The sequence below is a fragment of the Molothrus ater genome, chromosome 2 (genome assembly GCF_012460135.2).
Source record: "Molothrus ater isolate BHLD 08-10-18 breed brown headed cowbird chromosome 2, BPBGC_Mater_1.1, whole genome shotgun sequence".
NCBI lineage: Eukaryota > Metazoa > Chordata > Aves > Passeriformes > Icteridae > Molothrus > Molothrus ater.
This window is the reverse complement of record NC_050479.2, coordinates 42,099,040-42,117,316: the sequence shown is the minus strand read 5'-3', so window position 1 is coordinate 42,117,316 and position 18,277 is coordinate 42,099,040. Positions and strand designations below refer to the sequence as shown.

The window sequence follows — 18,277 nt, the reverse complement described above, 5'->3', positions numbered from 1 at the left end:
ATCTGCTCTCTATAAAGACAAAATAAGAAAGGTAATATATAATATAAAGACAGGGACTGTCTTCTCTTTTTTAGACGTGTTTTTCAAGAATTAGATTGACAGGAAGTTTTTGTATAAGATGAAGATCTTATAGATATATGTCAGCACAAGTACCAAAGTGGATTTGAGAAGGTATGGATGGGAAAATATGTGGATTCCAGCTGAATTTAGGGGTCAACTAGGTGCTGATAACTTGGCATTGACAAGACTACTGGAACAGGGAAGAAGCATAACTTTAGGCATGAAAGGAACCTAACTGATAAAACTCTCAATACTCACAAATGAAAATATCTCTGGCTTTAAGCAGCAATTTCAATGCAAATTTGAAGATTCTGTTTTTGACCGTAAATATAAGTATTCTGCTTTCTTCCTTCTATGGTGCTAGTCTTTTTGTAAAAATTGACCTGTTCTAGGTTTGGAGGTATACAGCAGTTGGATAAGTGACTCTAAAAAGTAGTTCTGAGCAGTGAAAATAATAAAGTCCACCTTTTTTTGAATTTGGATTTTCTGCTGTTCAATAAGGTGTTCAATGAGGAAGTTTCCCCTTGTGCTTTTTCTAACCAATGGGTCATTCATAACATCATTTTCAATGTGGATTCTTTGATATCTATGAGGAGTTGACCTCATGTTTCACCCTTTTCCTCAATAAAGGCAATAATAGAGCCTCTCTCCTCTTTTTCTCTCAACTGTCTGTTTAAAAGAAAAAACATGTAGGATCTTAATGTTCTGAGACCTGAAGTGCTCAGTTAAATTTGATTGAAACTGGCTGATGGTTCAAAAGCTATTGGAAAAGGATGGATAAATATACCTTCACACATACCATCAGTGTTCTGCTAGTAAAGTGCAGAAGTTAGTCCCTAGGAAACCAAAGCAAAAATCCCTTCCGAGCATATTCAGAAGCATGTGCTATATCTCAGAACCATTTTAATTTAAAAATGTCCTGTGTAAAGACTATGTTCTGTATAGTTCTCAAAAAATCAATGATTTAACATCAAAAAGGGAGAAACAAATTCCAGAGAAAAAGAAAAGAAACACAATTTTAGTACAATCCTGATAATACGAGTGACATCAATCAGCTCAGCCTGTACCACTGTAGTGCAAAGTTAGATTCATGCTTTCAGCACAAGTTACCATTATTATGGAAAAATAGTTTAATCCCTTCAAATTCATATCAGTAGAGATGCATTTATTCATAAACCAACAGGCTGAGTGAAAGGAGTGCCATTGCTTTGCAATCTCCTGTCCAGGAACTTTGAAATCACTGGGGAACCTGCAGCTCTTTGTCATTGCTCTAGATTGTCAATCCAGCATGAGATACTTGTGCTCCACTGCACCGTGACAAAATGCTAGTGTGAGTAGTACCTAGTGTGCAATTTTAATCCATGTTAGAAACTCTGGCCTGAAAATGTATATTTTACTAGTACATATGACTTTTAAAGTCTGAGATTAGAAAATTAAATACAGAAGAGAAGTTCACATGTGCTGACATGTGCCATGCTGATGTGAAAATTGAAATGTGTTAGATTGTCTATAATGCTTTTTGTCACTTGAGATGTCAAAAGCATACAAAAAAAAAGAAAAACCCCAAACAAACCCTGTCTAATCTCTTTATGAATTTGTCTGAGAAGAAAGAAGGTTATTTTTGTCTGAAAATGGAATGATATCCCTTTGTCATCGTGTAGCTCAGAATAAATTTATAGAAACTGTCAAGATTATCCTGGATTTACTGTGTTTTAATAAAGAGGAGATTTTAATCCAGTGCTGGTGTGACTGACAGTTCTAGTTTACATACGAAGAGGGAGAAGCCTCCTCAGGATCCTCCATGCTAGGATCAGTCAGTTAACTACCCAGCTGATTCCCTGGATGTTTTTCCTTTGCTTTTCCAGGAGATTTTGTGTGGGAGGGCTGGGGAGGCAAGCACTGCTGTCAGTAGGGGAGTGTTGATTTTTGCATTCCTGAAAGTCGCTGCTGTGCTAAATGAAGATAATTGGCAGGAATTGATTAGCTCTATAGGAGGGCTTTATTAAGGGTTGAGCTCTTTTCACAAATTGCCCCTTCTGCATTTACTGCTTGAGAGGCATAATCTCAGCCACCCCGAGATTCACAGAACAGGAGATTGATTTCCTCCTTTTTCTTTTTCTTTCCCTGCCTTAAACTCTGCAGGTCAGTCCCACCCCAGGGTGCATCCGGGCGTTAATGAAGATGTTGTACTGCCCTTACTGCAGAGGACTTCCCACTGTGAAACCTTGCAACAACTATTGCCTCAATGTAATGAAGGGCTGCCTAGCAAATCAGGCTGATTTGGATACTGAGTGGAATCTGTTCATAGGTAAGAAGAGTTTCAATATTAGTGCAAGGAAACTCTGGTAATATCAAATTTCTGCAGGGTTCTGTGAGGTTAGAAGACGCTGTTGGTCAATATTCAGAATGAAGCAACTGCAGATGCAGCTCGCTTTCTAATTGAACTTCATGGCTTGCAGTAAGGAATGACTGCTCACCATGCCCTAAGCCAGTCACGTTTCACATTTCATATTTCCAAAGGAATGATGTGGTGTTACAGCTCCTGAGCTGAATTATTACATGCTATTTGAAATGTTGAGAAAGATTTGGTTGAGGATTTGATAACAAGCTTAACATGGCAGAAATAGTATGTATTACAACTTAAAACGAGGCCCTTGCAAGCTGAGAAGATAATAACATTGTATAACATCCAGTCAACATAAATCACAACAGCTGCTGTTCTTAATTCTGGTAGTACATGGTCAAAAAGCTTTAAAAGTTACATATATGAGAAATTATTAATTCCTCATTGTTGCTTAAAATATGCTAACGTCTCACTTCCAGTGTACTGAATAGAAGGTACCAAACATGCAACCTCACGTTAGAATGGAGCGTAGAATATATATTTAAGAAATACTGCTCCCACAATTTATTCACATAATTTTTCACTCAAATAAATGAAGAATAAGAAAGAAAGAATTGTCCCTTAAAGAGCCATTCATCTGTCCTGTAGCAAAGCAAAGCAAAACAAAAAAACAACCAACAAAAAAAAGCCCAAATCCCACAACCAAAAAAAAACCCTCCCAGAAGAATAACATATAACAAGAAATGTTACTTTTAAGTTGCTTTTGGTGATAGAATAGGATGACAATTAGACAAGGCTGATGATAATATGGAAGGAATGGAACAGTTAGTTAGCGTATGTCATAGTCTAGACTGGATTTTGGAAAAATAAATGCAGCTGGAAAAAATGTGATAACACTTTATTGCAGTCAAAGAAAGGAAATTTATTTTCTATTTTTGGAAAGATAAAACATAAGCAATCTCATTCTGCTTAATTTCAAACCCCACTGACCAATGTGACTTTGAAAATTTGACTCTGACTCATTCATGGATTTTTGCTTTACTCAGCAGTGCAAGATGGATAGGGAGAAGAAAACAGGATGAAAAATGAATCAGAGTATGAAAAGTGAAAACGAGCATTGAGCATGCTATAAAAATAGCATGCAAACAACAATATTAAACAAATGATGCTGATACATTTACCTTCCCAGTCTCTCGTGCTGGTTAAAGGAGTTGACATCAGAAACAGTGCTGCATGGAGGAATACCCGTGGGATTACTGGAGTAAAAAGGAGACTCTAAATAAGAAAGCTAAGTAGGAGCTGATGGGAAAACAATTCTAACCTGTTAAGGACATTGCAAGCTACTTCCCTTGTCACTGAATGATAAGCAAGTGCTGAAATGTCGCTAATTCTGATTTAAAAAAATTAATAATGTAGGCTTTTAAGAAAAGAAACCCAAAACATTTGAACTAAAAGAAACAAGAGAGTTTTTATTAAGACAAGTACCAGTTTAAATCAAAAGCTGGAAGTTAAGGTTTCAGCTGTTGAGAGAAGATTTCCTTTTCTGGTGCTTTAAATTCAGTGAGAGTCCTGGGCATGGTGAGACGTGTTGGAAAGTGTGGAAATGCTTACAGATTCAGACTTTCAGAATCTTTGCTGCAAAGCCTTGTCTGCATCAATGTCTCTTTGGTTTTGATTGTTCTTGCTCTCAGAAAATAAAAACTGCATGAAAGCTTGTATGTTATGTTAAAACATAGTGCTAATTTATTAAATACCATGTCAGGCAGGCTACTATGCAATTATCCCTGCAGGTCAGTGATGACAAGGCAGTATACAGTACAAATACATCAAATTATATTTCCCCTTTCTCCTAATGAAACAACTTTCCCTCTGTAACTTTATGGGGAAGAAAATAGAGGAGATACAAAGATTTTCATGTGTTTGGAAAAGGTATTCTGTTTTATCCCATTTTTCAGGCCTCTGACAGCTTTGCTGAAGATGAGGGTCCTTCCTTTATGAAAGACTGAAATGAGGCAAGTTGTCTCTGTCTCTGACAGCTGTCAGAGGCTTTCTAATAACACATGCAATTCCCTTAGTGGTAAACACAACAAAACTTCTACTCACTGAATTAAAACGAACAGCAGCATTTTACAGCACTGCTGAGCTATGAAAGATTGGAAATAACGCATGAGCAGTTTTTATCCCTGTTCCAATACTAGGAACCATGCACTAGTGAAAAAAAAGATAATTTTGTGCATTAACATTCTCTGCCTAGGCAGGAATCCCAAATGTTGGTGCATATTCATACACAAGATAGTTTTGCTTAGCTCATAATCTGTGCATTGCAAGGTTGTTTTGATAGAAGTTGGTACTAGGAGAAAACTCTCAGATATGTTTGCCAGTAACTAAGTAAATCCAGTGTTTTGGACTGCATGTCCGGAAATTGTTCTGTAGTTACAGCAATGGTCCAGCAACAGGCAAGATCTGCACGTGAGGAGGAGCAGAGGAAAGTAAATGAGCTGTTTGACAACAGGATGTGTTGCGTGTTTCACCTAGTTTATAAATATAGAAGTCAGGACTGAAATCACATATATATAGCACTAATAAATCTTGCCTCTTCTTTCAAAGCTAGGGAGAGTAGGACAACTTCCCCTAAACATCTGGTGCTTTCCAAGATTTTATAGACTGTGAAAATTGGTAGGAGGTGAAACAGCTGCAGCAGCATGAATGGCTTATTGTATATTTCCTGGTTTGTCACCTTAAAGTCTGTGTCCTTTTTGTGTAATGTTTCATTACAAGCTTTTTGTATTTTGTTGCCTATATTACTGTGTGATAAAATCCAAATGTTGCATATCTCATTCTAGCAGATCATCTGCAACTCAGAATTTTGCCTGAGAAAGGAAGACAGTCTTTAATATCATTTTATAATTATAAAACTGTAATGAAAAAATGCACCTTCCAGGTATTTATATAAAATATTTAAGAGGTATTTAAAAGCAAACCCACCACACTGACTTTAAAAATGTGTATTTTGCAAAGCTTGCTTCTGATGTTTTGCCTGTCAGTTACCCATCATAATCTCCTTTGCACCAGTCTCAAGCAAAGTTAGCAAATGCAAGATAAAATGCATGAGCAGAGGAACTGTACTGCTGAGGAAGGAGATTGCCTCAGGGAGGAGTTGACTGATTCTGTGGAGTGGGGAAAAGGGGATTTTCTCTCTCAAGGCCCAACAGATATAGTCAAAATTATTCTTCTCTCCATGGAGCTATACCAATTAACAGCAGTAAGAATCAGGCGTCCCACTGTTCATTCTGTCACAAAAACAGATGAGATGGATAAAATTATTCCCACTTACAAAAATTTAAAGCCCCTGTATCTTAGGGAATGGCATCCAATTTTAGCAATACTGTTGTTACTCCTCTTTCTCTTGCTAACCTGTATTTAAGTCCCTGTTCCTATCTTGAGATTCTTTGACTTTCCTTAACCTTAGCTTTCCCTATAATTGGTCATTTATTTCCCTTCAACTGCTCTTTTTCTCCAGCAGAAATATCAGCTGAGGAATGAGCCCACCTCAGCGGACACCACACTTTCTCTTCATATCCTCATTCAGTTTCAGAATCAACAGCTGCAAAAAGATCATTTCCATGGAAGCAAGTGCATCTCATTCTGACAGCTGCCTTAATTACAGGTTCAGGATAGCAAAGTGGCCATAACCCGCTTGTTTTTTGGAGAATTTCTTTCACAATTAGCCCTTAGAGTTAAGTTTCTTCTGTCTTGAGACAAAAACATAGACAATATTAAATCTGAAAATCTAGCAAGATTGTGAGCCAAATATGACAATCCTTATAGAAGTAATTCAGCACAACAGAAGAATAAAAATCCAGATAGTTGTTTTAATCATAGTAATTACTGTATCTGAGCTTTTTTTGTGGAGATCCAAAGTAATTGATAAATGCTTTGTTGGTGTACTTCGTGATGCAGTGTAATGCCTGTGTAGCAGTATATCAGATGCAATCCATGAAGGTTTAACACTGCATGGCTATTTTTATTTTTTTTTTCCTTACAAATTATTCAATGATAAATCAGACTCGCCTCAACCATACCCCCATGTTTTATGAGGCAGGAGATTGTGGAAAACACTTGAGAAGTTGTGCAGTAGCAGAGACTGCATCCCTGCCTGTGAAAAGGAGCCAAGAGTTTATGTCCTCTGCTTAGAGTGGGGAGCAAGTGGCTTTGCTCTGAGTGTATTTGATAAGCTCTACTGTGCAGTAAGGCAGATCAGCATGCAGGGTGTTCACACTGCAGGATTCAAGGCCCGCAGAGTTGAGAGCCAGACACCTCCTCCTGCCTCCCATCCTGCCAGGCTTCACCAAAGGAGAAAATCATATCTGCAAGGCTTCAGCAAAAGATTCTCCTGACAGTGTTAAAATTATTTCTCTTATTGTCATTACAATGGCTCTGCATTACTAATTAGCATTCTTCTTGTTGTACTTTAAGAATACCTTTTTTCTTCCCATCAGTATAACTCAGACACTTACCTTAGGAGTTCTCCTGAGGAAGAGTACATCATGCAGTCTCATTTAGAGCACCTTGGTTATTTTCAGAAAAAGTATGCAACGAAACCTTAACTACTTACTCCTAGTGAAAGTTTCAGTGATAAAAATATGCAATCAATTTCATTTACTGCTTACAAAAGTCCTTGTGTCCCTGTGCTTTCTCTGTTCCATGTGCAAAGATAAACATTTTCTTTTAATGCTTCAAGATGCTACCCTGATTTGACTTTTTTAATGGCTTATTACAGGATTAACTGTCTTCAAGATTCACTTTGGTTCAGAGAAAAATCAGTGTAATGGTAATCCTTAACTATTTACTTGTGATTTTTATGAGGTCTCAAAGCAGCCTTCTCATGTCCAGGCTGAGCAGCCCCAACTTACTCAGCCTATCCTTGTAGGGAAGGTGCTCCAGTCCTCTTATGAACTTCGTGGTCCTCTGGATTTGCTCCAATCATTCCATGTTCTCATGCTGGGGACACCAGAGCTGGAGGCAGCACTCCAGGTAGGGTCTCAGAAGAGCAGAGTGAAGGGGCAGAATCCCCTCCCTCGCCATGCTGACCATGCTGCTTTTAATGCAGCCCAGGGTTCCACTGGATCACGCTGAGGTTTCCATCAACCAGCACCCCCAAGTCCTTCTCTGCAGGGCTGTTGTCAATCACATCTCCAGCCAACCTGTAGTTGTGTCTGGCACTGCCACCATCCAGGTGCAGAACCTGGTGCTTGGCCTTGCTGAATTTCATTAAGTTCATGCAGACCCACTTGTCAAGGCCCCTCTGAGCCCCTGGATGGCACAGCCCTTCCCTCCAGCATGCTGACCACACCACACTGGTGCCAGCTTGGCCTTGTCATGCACACAAGCTTGGTGTCATCATCAAACTTGCTGGGGGTACACTCAATCCCACTGTCCCTGTCACCTACAAAGAAATTGAACAGTATCAGCCCAGTACTGACCTCAGTATACCCTCAGTATACCCTCAGTACTGACCACTGAGGGACACCGCTCATCATTGGGCTCCACATGGACAATGAGGCATTGAGCACAACTCTGTGTGTGGCCATCCAGCCAGTTATTTTTTGCACCGAGTGGTCCATCCATGAGACCCATGTCTCTCCAATTTGGAGACAAGGATGTCATGCAGGACTGTGTCAAACCCTCTCCATGAGTCCATGCAGATGCTGTCAGTTGCTCTGCTCTAACCCCCAATGCTGTAGCCTCATCATAGCAGGTTACCAATTTATCAGGCATGTTTGCCCTCCATAAAGCAATACTGGCTCTCACCAATTATCTCTTTGTTCTCCATGTGATTCAACACCATTTCCAGGAGAATCTGCTCCATCTTTCCCTTTTATTTATCTTTACATAGTACAGAGCAAAGGCTGTCAGTCTGCTGTAATGCTCAGTAGGCAAAAGTCTTGTTCTGGTTTAATCGTGGTAAGTAAGAGCTAAATCAGAGGTTTTATCAATTTTAGTTACGTGGAACTAGAATATCTTTTCTTTATCACCCTCCTCCTTAATCCTTATGAAAGTATACTGTGCTGTTTTTTATATGTTAGCCTTTCACAAAGACTTGGAGAGAAAAAATAAGTTCTATTGTTTCCTCCACAGAGAAGCACTGCAAAAGATTCCTGCAGCCCTGGGGTGCCATTATCCCAAATTCAGAATTTCTGGTAGAAATTCATCCATTTTAGTTTGATGAGCGTAGAATGGACACTTGAATACAAACACTAAAAGTTTGTAATTTGCATCTTGTGCTGATATAAAAACTGATAGAATTCATGGCCAAGACAGCCTAAAACTCAAACCCAGAGTATAATGCCTTATTTTCAGTTATTATATGCTTAAAAGGTATTTAAAATTTTAGACTAAAACCAACTTTCCTTGTTTTCTTTCTGAGCCAAAGTTACCATGATGCCTTAAGTGAAACCACCTTTGCCAACTATCAGAATGAAAGTAGGGAAAATTATCTTTACCTAATGCCTTTCATCTTTTCTGCTCACTTTTTAAAACAACTTGAGTGTCTCCAGAGTTTGCAGAAGTAATAGTTTCTCTAAGTCTCCTCTCTTTACAGACTCTAGTAGCTGTTATACACCAATATCTATTCCCTTAGTATCAGGGACACTTCCCTTGAACTGTCAGGGTTTGGTGAATGGCTCAAAGGGTGTGAAGCCATATTGTGATTATATATTAAAAAATGAGACCCCTAGTTCAGAATTATTTTTCCCTACTTTAGCTTATTTTTACAAAAACAAGGGACAAGGAGTAGAGTATGATATGTTATACAACTGCAAATCTGGTTGATCAGAGGTTGAGAACAAGATTTGCAGATGTAAATCTAATCTTTTTTATGAGAAAATCTTTTCATGTGCTTCAGGCCAATTAGTCTCCATAGTGCATAGGTAGCAACATGAAGGAATTTGTACTGCTATTAAAAACACAGGCTTAACACCTGTTAACAATTATGTCAGCTCAGGTTAAAGATATGTAATTGTACAAAAGAAAAGTGAATTCATCTTGACAATGCCTAATTAAAAGTATTTTACTTTTTAAATTCTCTGGTAAGCAGTAACCTCCATGATCCCATATTTTCCTCTTGTTTTCCAAAAATAGTATAATCAGTGCCTACAATTTAAATACAATACCAAGATCTGATAGTTTAGAGTGCCCCTTAGAGTACAGGAGCACCCCTGAAATAAAGGGGACATCACCATTCAGTAAGGTAAATAATGTGTAGAAGAGGGGAACAGAACTTTTTATTTCCCACTGCTTTTCTTACCTCAGAAGTATAAAGGATAGGCAACCTGGGTGTGTAATTCCTCAGATGGAAATGAATTCAGCCTGAGAGAAGCTCTCTGATGTTGTGGGACTGCCAGCAGAATGCAAAAAGCACCAGCACTTCCCTGCTGCTTAAACTCTACTTACCCTGCCAAATGTCTGTGCTCCCCCTGGGGCAATATAAATTCTTATAAGCATTCACAGCATCCATTGCCCTGTATGTTTGCTTTAGGATGTGTCACTGAAGAAAGAGATTCCCTCCTGTAGGACTATGGGGGTTGTGCTCCTGTTACTGGATCAAAAGAGCTGGGACTTATCTGGCCTGTTCTTGCCAGTGACAGCTTGTTACTTGGGGGTGCATCCTGCAAGGGGGCTAATGGCTTCACTCAGAGTGACTCCTGAAGACTGCAGCTCCTAAAAAGGGACTGTGGATTTCTGAAAATGCAAATGTTTAGTTGAATGATAGCAGCAAATCTCTTGGGACTGTGAGCTTTGACATGTCTTGTGGGAATCACATATGGAGATTAACTATGCCGTCCTCTTTAAGGCACAAAAGATTTTAGTGCCCATCACCCACCATCATGTCATACATCAGCTACAAATACAGGAACAAATTCAGCCATTCTAGAATTATGGCATGCAGACACAATTCTCTTGAACTGTATAATTTCTCCCCATGCAGGAAAAAGCTTCTCAAAACTTGAAGTGATATGAGAGTCACGTACTCAGCATTTTCAGCAGGCCCCATGTTGACTGCAGCACTTAGATGCTACAGCTTCTTTTGAAAATAGCAAGACTGATCAGCAATGTCAAAAAGTTTAAAAGATTTTTTAATGAAACCATTGGACCCAAATGATGACTCTTTAGTTCCATTTTCATTCCTCATATCCAACTCCTTCATATTATTTCACATCAAAGGGAAATGTCTGTCTAGTACACATGAGCACAGTTTGGAAGTTGCAGAGAACAGCAAGTTTCTCTCTGTTTAGATTCGGGAAGTGCTGGGGAAGCTGTTTTGCCACTGCCATTAAAATGCTATGAATTAACCAAGGGATGTTGCATAAGATATATCTAGAAACAGGAAATATGTTCATTATTTATTGCTCAAATACTCTGTGGTTCTGGGACTATTATTTCATACTTTTCCAAGTCCATAGCTATGCCTTCCCAAAGGACACCTTGCTTCCAGGAGAGCAGTAAACAGTGCTGCTATTTCTGTCCTAGGTTACCATGCATATTAGCACCTCAAAGAGTTTTCTCTTCAGTGGAGGATTTGATGTCTCAATTAATGGCATTTATGAAGGGCTGAATCCCTGTTTACCTGTTGGGATATCCCTCAGGCACTTCACTGTGCTGATCTCCCTGTTTCACAGGCAAGGGACCAGCTGGAGAATATTGTGCCTCTTACCTGATCTGGTTTCCCTTCTGGTTTGGGGGATTTGGGCCAGCGGGTCTCTCTGGCATATGACTTTAAATGAAACAAATGAAGAGCACACCCAGACTACAGAACTTGGCTGTACTTTTATAGTTCAGTTACCTGAAAGAGCTGCCTCCATGCAGTTGTGCTTTTTTCTTTTTCTTTTTAAGGATTACAAATCCAAATGAAGAACATGAGAGTTTCATTTTACCCAAAGCAGGTGGGACTAAATAGTCTTTCAATTGGTTTGAACTTGCTATTTTGGCTGTGCTTACTTGAGCCAATGCTGTATTACACTAGCAAGGGTGAAAATTACGTTATTTCTAAAAATATGTCTTTGGTTAAATCACCATTTGACTTGGTCAGTATTGATAAACTTGAGATATTCTGAATTCTATTTTTGGCAAACACCCCTATTTTTAAAGAAAAAAATAATTGTGCAATAATTAGAATGTTGCCCAGAAGAGAACTGACAGTTTTATTTCAACTTTAGTAGAAATAAAATTTATCTCTCTGTCCATATTTTTGCATTTTTTTCTGCTTGTATTTAGCTCTACTTAAATCTTTAAAATCTGAGGAAACTATTGGTTGCACCATGACTCCATTTTATACATTTAAAGTATTTTATCTTTGGATCTGCATCCATTTTAGAAAACTGCATAAATAAGAAAGTTTTCATATGCTGAAAATAAACTTGAAACTATGTAATATCTTGAATTACATGCCTTTTCTGATAAATTAATTTACTAACTATTTCAGATTCTCTAAACTTCATATTAGAAACAAATGTCAAATTATTCAAATCTCCATTATTCAGGCTAATGTAATGGAGAGATAAATGTAACTCAGAGCAAATTTGTTCTTAAGTAACTATCAAAACACTTGGTTATATCTGAAAATGCTTTGCTGAGTTTTTTATACAGTATCACAATGATGTCAAAGCAAAACTGACGTTGATTTGCTTTGTATTATAATTTTGAACCATTGCTTTATGAGGGCTAATCTGTTTATGATAATGTCTGAGGTAGCATATTATCCATTTAGAATCAGAGATTTCTTTTTGGAATACAGAAATAAAGTAGTGTTGGCAACCAGCCTTAATTTCTCCTTACAAATAAACCTTAATGCTGCAAATTAACAATGCGCACACCAATAAACCCATGCACACAAAAAGTGATCTTTGATTATAATCATTCTGTCAGATTCCATTGATGAGAAGTCTAGGGGTTTCTTAGTATCAGTTTCTTAAGCTTTTTAGTTCTTGAATTTCAGAGAAAGCTTCAATTTTTCTTGAAAATGAAAAATTACCCCAAAACTCAGCTCATTAAAAGAATTCAAATGTGTGGACACTCTCAGGCTAAATCATTGAATTTTCTTTACTTTTTGAGTGCTTTTCAGGACTTTTTTGAGCTATGCAAATATTATCCTAAGCTTCCAAAAGCTCTAAACATTATTAGCAATGTGCAAAACCTGCTCAACAATCTTGTATTAATATTACATACTATATTTATGTATAATACATATTATACATATTATGCATATATATTACAATATGTAATATTAATACAAGATTAATGTTCTTAATGTAAAAAAAATATTCTTGTTCCTTAATGTCAACAAAATGTTTTCTTTATTTCTAATGAAGCCACACAGATATACAAGGGCATTGATTAGACTCAGTCACTTTACTTGTTGTGGAAAGACTTTTTAAAGGTAAGCTAGTAGAAGAAGGTGAAGAGTGTTTGGCTGAGCTATAAATTTCTCAGAACTTGGCAAAGAGACTGTGATAAAGATCCCTAGGTAGTAGCCCATATCAGTGCCAAATTTAGTGGAGCAAAAACTTGAAATCATTGGAGAGATTAGAATTTCAGTAAAACAAAAGATTCAGGAAGTAATTATTTCTTTCTGATAAGGGTCCTATGGATTCCCTTCTTGTTATAGGTTAACCCTCCATTTTTTCATGTAAAGAATGTTTTATCAGAAGCAGGAAATACTAGGAGAAACATAGATTTTTTTTTTTCCTTATCAACAGAAAATCTTGCCATTTCTAAAGTCAAGAGAAGTAGTTTGATGCAGAATGCTATGACAGAGCAGGTACGGCCAAAATTCATTGAGCATTTTTGCAAGAGTGGAATCTAAAAGTGTTCTGATGTATTTGGGAAATTTCAATGTGTTTAGAAAGTAATGTGAAAAACTCTGCTCTTATATTTCTTATTTCCCTGTGTTACTCAGTGTCACCTGCCCTGTAATACAACATTCAACATTCCTTAATGTCATTTATATTGCAAGTTAACCTATGGGAGTTTAAACTCCCATAACATGTATTTTTCATTTAGCCACCAGAACTTTCCATGTCAGTAGGAACTCACCTTCATAATATCAGACTTCAATTTGCAGCAGCAAAGAGCCTTTTTATCTGTCTTGCCTTGTTAACTCTTAAAATACATTTATGAAGGAGAAACTAGCAGCTTGAAAAATAAAGAATGGAATTTTGGTTCTGCTGGATATTTGTTGCTTACCTCAGAAGAGAGTCCAATTTTTCAACTAAACGATGCATCTCACTGTAATGTTAGAAAATGAGATGAAGGTCAGTCTTCACTCTCAGTGTATAAGTTACAACACCATCTTGCACTTAATTCAACTGTAGAATAAGATGAAAACCATCACTAAAACAAATGATGGACCAAGGAGAAGGGACAGTGCTGAAAAGGCAAGAAATTATCCTGATCATGAGACAATGAAACATAGAGCACTCACAGGATTCTAGCTTGGATTTCACAAATGAAATTATACAAAAGGTCTTCCAGTAGATTTAGCTCTTTTGATAAAACTTGTAGAATCAGATCCACTGGCCTTTAGCTATACTTCAGCTTTCTTATTTTGGTATATTGATGAAAAGAAGGAAATTACCAGGATATAGACTCTCTCTACTGCAGGAACAGGAGTGACAGTTCTGGTCACACACAGCTACAGTTTGGGATTTATGTTTCATTTGTACACTCAAAATATGGGGTTTATGTATTTCTTATGACAAACTAAAAATTAATCCATTAATATTTTGTCAGTTGAAATTTTGCCAACATCTGCAGTGCTGAAAATATAGTTTAAATCAGGTTCTCCTCTTTGAACTGCATTTACTATTTGGTTAGCTTTTCATAAAAATTAGAAGATAAAATATTTGTGTTTTCTTTCAAATTTTTCCTGGGAGACTTTCTGTCAGGAAAATATTTCCATGTAATAAATAAGAGATGGCTGCTCCAAGTTACACTGATGGCTAAAAAGACATTTCAGTAATACAGAAATCTTCTATTCTAGATATTAATTACTGATGTTCTCATTTTGAGTTGACTGCACCCAGATAAATCACTTTCAAATTATTAGATAGTTTTGAGGCATCTCATAATATTTAGTTTGCTTTTCTTCTCCATATACTATTAATATTCTTACAGTATCTTTCAGTCTTTCATTGATACAAGTGTATATTTGGTGGTTTGGTTTTTTTCAAATGCAACTGCTAGAAAAATACATGCAGAGCCTAGTTGTCCAACTGATGTGTGTTTTGAAGAGTGTAAAAATAAATTAATATTTTAAAAATTAAAAATAAGCAAAATTATAGTAATATGCAAGTCATTTTAAGAAGCCTCTGAAATTTCCATTGTAATCAAACTTTTCTATAAAAGCATAATAAAAGGATTACAAATTACTCAGGTCAAAATCCGGAAGGACAGTGTGGTAGAACTTTAACTGATGCAAATAATTTGCTAATGGAAGTATGTCAGTGAGAAATACATGAAGATCTAATTCTGCTTATACTGAATGTATTGATAAGGAAATAATTCTGAAATTACTTCATTTTGTCAGGCTTCTTGTTACTGAGAGATGAGAAAAGCAAGTACTTATTTTTCTTTCTGTAAAGTACCTCCAAGCTCCTCATCAAGTCTATCAGTTTCAAGATGTAGAAGAATTCTCTCCCCTTACAAAAAGAAATTTGTTAGTTGGAATATCTAGTTACATAGGTCTAGTTACATTCTAAAGCAGAATTACTGAATAAAGTCCAATGTATAGGGTAAGGGTAGTCTTGTATAATAGGTGAATTCACATTTGTTTGAAATCCGGTGATGTTAAGCCCAAGCATGAGTCCAGTCAGAGCTGACATGGAGACACCACAGATTCTCTCCCAATTTGCCTTGTCCAAGCAGAACAGACTACAGGGCCCAGCCAATAGAGAGCTACTCTTTACAGGGAGGGAAACCATCAAATCCATGTAACTTGCACTCTCTGGAGAATAAACATCTCAGAGGGAAGCAACAGGTTACAAATAGCCTTTTCCAAAGTATTTGACACTGAATTTTCATTTCATTTAATTTTCTTGTCTTATTTGGTCCAAATGGTCCAAATTGTGTAGTCTTGTGGCTTTATAGTGCTCTGTAAGTGACAAGAATGCAGTCCTTTCCAGCTATGCAGTTTCATTGGTGGTGTTTGTGGGCTTTTTTGCCAGTTTTGTTTACCTCTTACTTTTTTAGTGTTCTAAATAAATATGCAAAGCATGTTGCACACAGGATTTGTGTAGTATAACTTAATCAGCATTGTAGGAAATGTGTTTCTACTTGCCACAATTCATGGCTTATTTTTCTAAAAGCATTCTATTTTGTTGTCACTTTCACCTCTGTGGTCTTCTGAAACAAATGTTTAAACTGAATAACATTACATTTGTTATGCATGAAAATAATAAGCATTTATGAGGAAGAGTAATACATCTTTCAGCTTTTAAGTTGGTCACAAAACCTCTGTGTTCCTAGAAGTCTTTCTTGTTCAAATTTTTGAATGCCTCTCTATAAATCTAGACCCAAGTTCGGGAGATCTGGGAATACCATACAAAATAAATAGTTCCATCTAAAATGAGTCTTCACTTATCTCATGTGTTATTTTGGTATTCCAGTTCAGTTTATTTGCTGACATCTTTTTCTTGGAAACTGACTCTCAATATATCCCATACAAACATGCTGAGCTGTTACAAAAGAGACAAAAGAAAGTCAGATCTCTGACTTACTGTGTTTCAGGAGAGGATGTTTTGAGGGTGAGAAAGTAGATTTTCTGAAAAGTTTCCCTCAAGTTCAGAGTATTTCTCAAGGTAGACTGCAAGACCTTCAGGCATAAAAGTATTATTCCAAGCACTGAAGATCCCTAATGCGAATATGAGAAAACTAATTATCTTTTCCTGTAGACCAAATTGCTTTTCAATCCTTGTAAAAATATAAAGTGCAAAAAAAAAAGTAAAAATGGTACTGAATTAGTAGATACTGGATGTGCAGTTTCTGCTTTTCATTACTTCATACTGAAATTCTATTGAAATTAATAGAATAAATAACTATTATATTGCCATAGAACACCTTGCAGAACAGGATTAGGATTCAAGGCAAATAGGTTAGTTATGAAATATCAATATTTTCAATGGAAAGTGGGTAGCTATTGAAATTCCTTTGAGTCTGAATTCCACAGCTACTCAGAGCTTTGTTTATCTGTCAGACTCCTCTAATTTAAACAGATACAGAGAAGAGAAATATTATTTTGTTTGATTTCAATTGGATGACTGAATATTTCTCTAAAGCATTTAAACAAGCTCACCAAATTAAAAAAAATTACAGGTGATCTCATTCAAGAATAAATAGGAGAATTTAATGTAATTTTTTATGAAAGGTAAGAGAAAAGGTGCAGAGTTGAGCTATTCCACATTATATACATGGATGTATTTAATTTATACTTCTTATTTAGTGAATGAAAGGGTATGAGAGCTGAGTGAGCTCCCAGAAGTGCACTACACAACATTTCAAGTAACAAAATTTTAAAATGTTAAAATGTTCTTATGTTAAAAAACTGTATTTCAGCAGAGGCAGCAAGCTGATGCTTGAAGAATAGCAGCTGTAGTTTGTTCATTTGGGGGAAATGGAGCAACTGCCTTCATACATTTGAGAGAAGTGCCAAGAATATGAATGGGCACCATTCCAACCAAAACATCTTTGTACAAAACTATTGTTTGAAAGAAAGAATGAATCGACACCGCAAGTACTATGTGTCATCTTTTAGTGAAGAAGAAAGAAATGGAGATGGATGAAAAAAAAGGTCATCATAGTTCACAGGATTAACAGGAATCACAATTTTTTCTTTAATTGACCATTGGCCAGTAAAACAGGTTTTATCCTGTTTTTCTAATGTGTAAACTAGACAATTTTCACAGAGTCATCTGGATGATCAGACTGAGTGCTTGGATTCTCACAATATATTTTCTAACTATTGCAGCAAATTGTGGGGTGAATTGCTGTCATCGGGGAATATCATGATGAGCCACACATCGCTTCCTACTATTTGAACATAAAGTGTAAGATTGTTTGCCAAGTGAGAATGGCACCTTGTTTTATCAACACATGTCAATTCCCAAAAAAGCTTGCTGAAAAAGACAAGTTTGCATGAGTTGAAAATTCAGGCCACATCGAAAAAAGCTTTAATGCTAAAAGAACAGTAAACACAGATATCAATAGGATGCTTTGCCACATGTTTTTCCTGCAATTAAGGTGCAACTTGAGTTTTATTTAGTTTAGGTACTGAAATCTGGTTTACGTCCTAACTACAATATAAAACAGTAGCACTGATTTGAGCCTAAGCTTGCTATCTGTATTTCCCTGAGCTCCCAAGTGGGTTCCTGTAACCTGAGTTCACTGATGGTGCAGCCACATCTATTATCTATAAAGTTGGAATGGATATTTCCAAGCAGAATTTCCTCTTGCTAAAGAGACTGACTTTCTAAAGGAAAGAAACACACAGCAAGAAGAGATGTTGAATAACAATCGTAATCATTTTGATTTCCAATATGTACAATTCCTGCAAATATAAACCTGGAAAGAGATTAAGTATCACAGTTTGCAGTTTATGTTCTCATAAACTGCTATTAAGGAATCTCAAAATTCCCAGAATGATTCAGACTCTGTCTCTATATTGATGACATTCAATCTGAAAAGGCTTATTCAATTCATACATTTAAGGCCATAATTTTCCATGTGCACTCAGAGAAATTATCATGACTATCTGAACTTTCTAATCGCTATGGGTAATTTTGTCTTTAGGAAGCTCTCACCTAGGACAGCTGTCTTACTTTT

The 18,277-nt window shown here is 36.7% G+C and overlaps 1 protein-coding gene across 1 annotated transcript in view; it reads left to right on the top strand.

Annotated features, from left to right (window-relative positions):
• The window catches only part of GPC6 (glypican 6), a 722,602-nt gene that overhangs the window by 518,286 nt on the left and 186,039 nt on the right, over positions 1-18,277 (top strand). Inside the window, exon 4 of the mRNA XM_054518587.1 lies at positions 2,203-2,368. Coding sequence (XP_054374562.1) covers positions 2,203-2,368 — 166 coding nt within the window. The remainder of the gene's footprint in view (positions 1-2,202; positions 2,369-18,277) is intronic.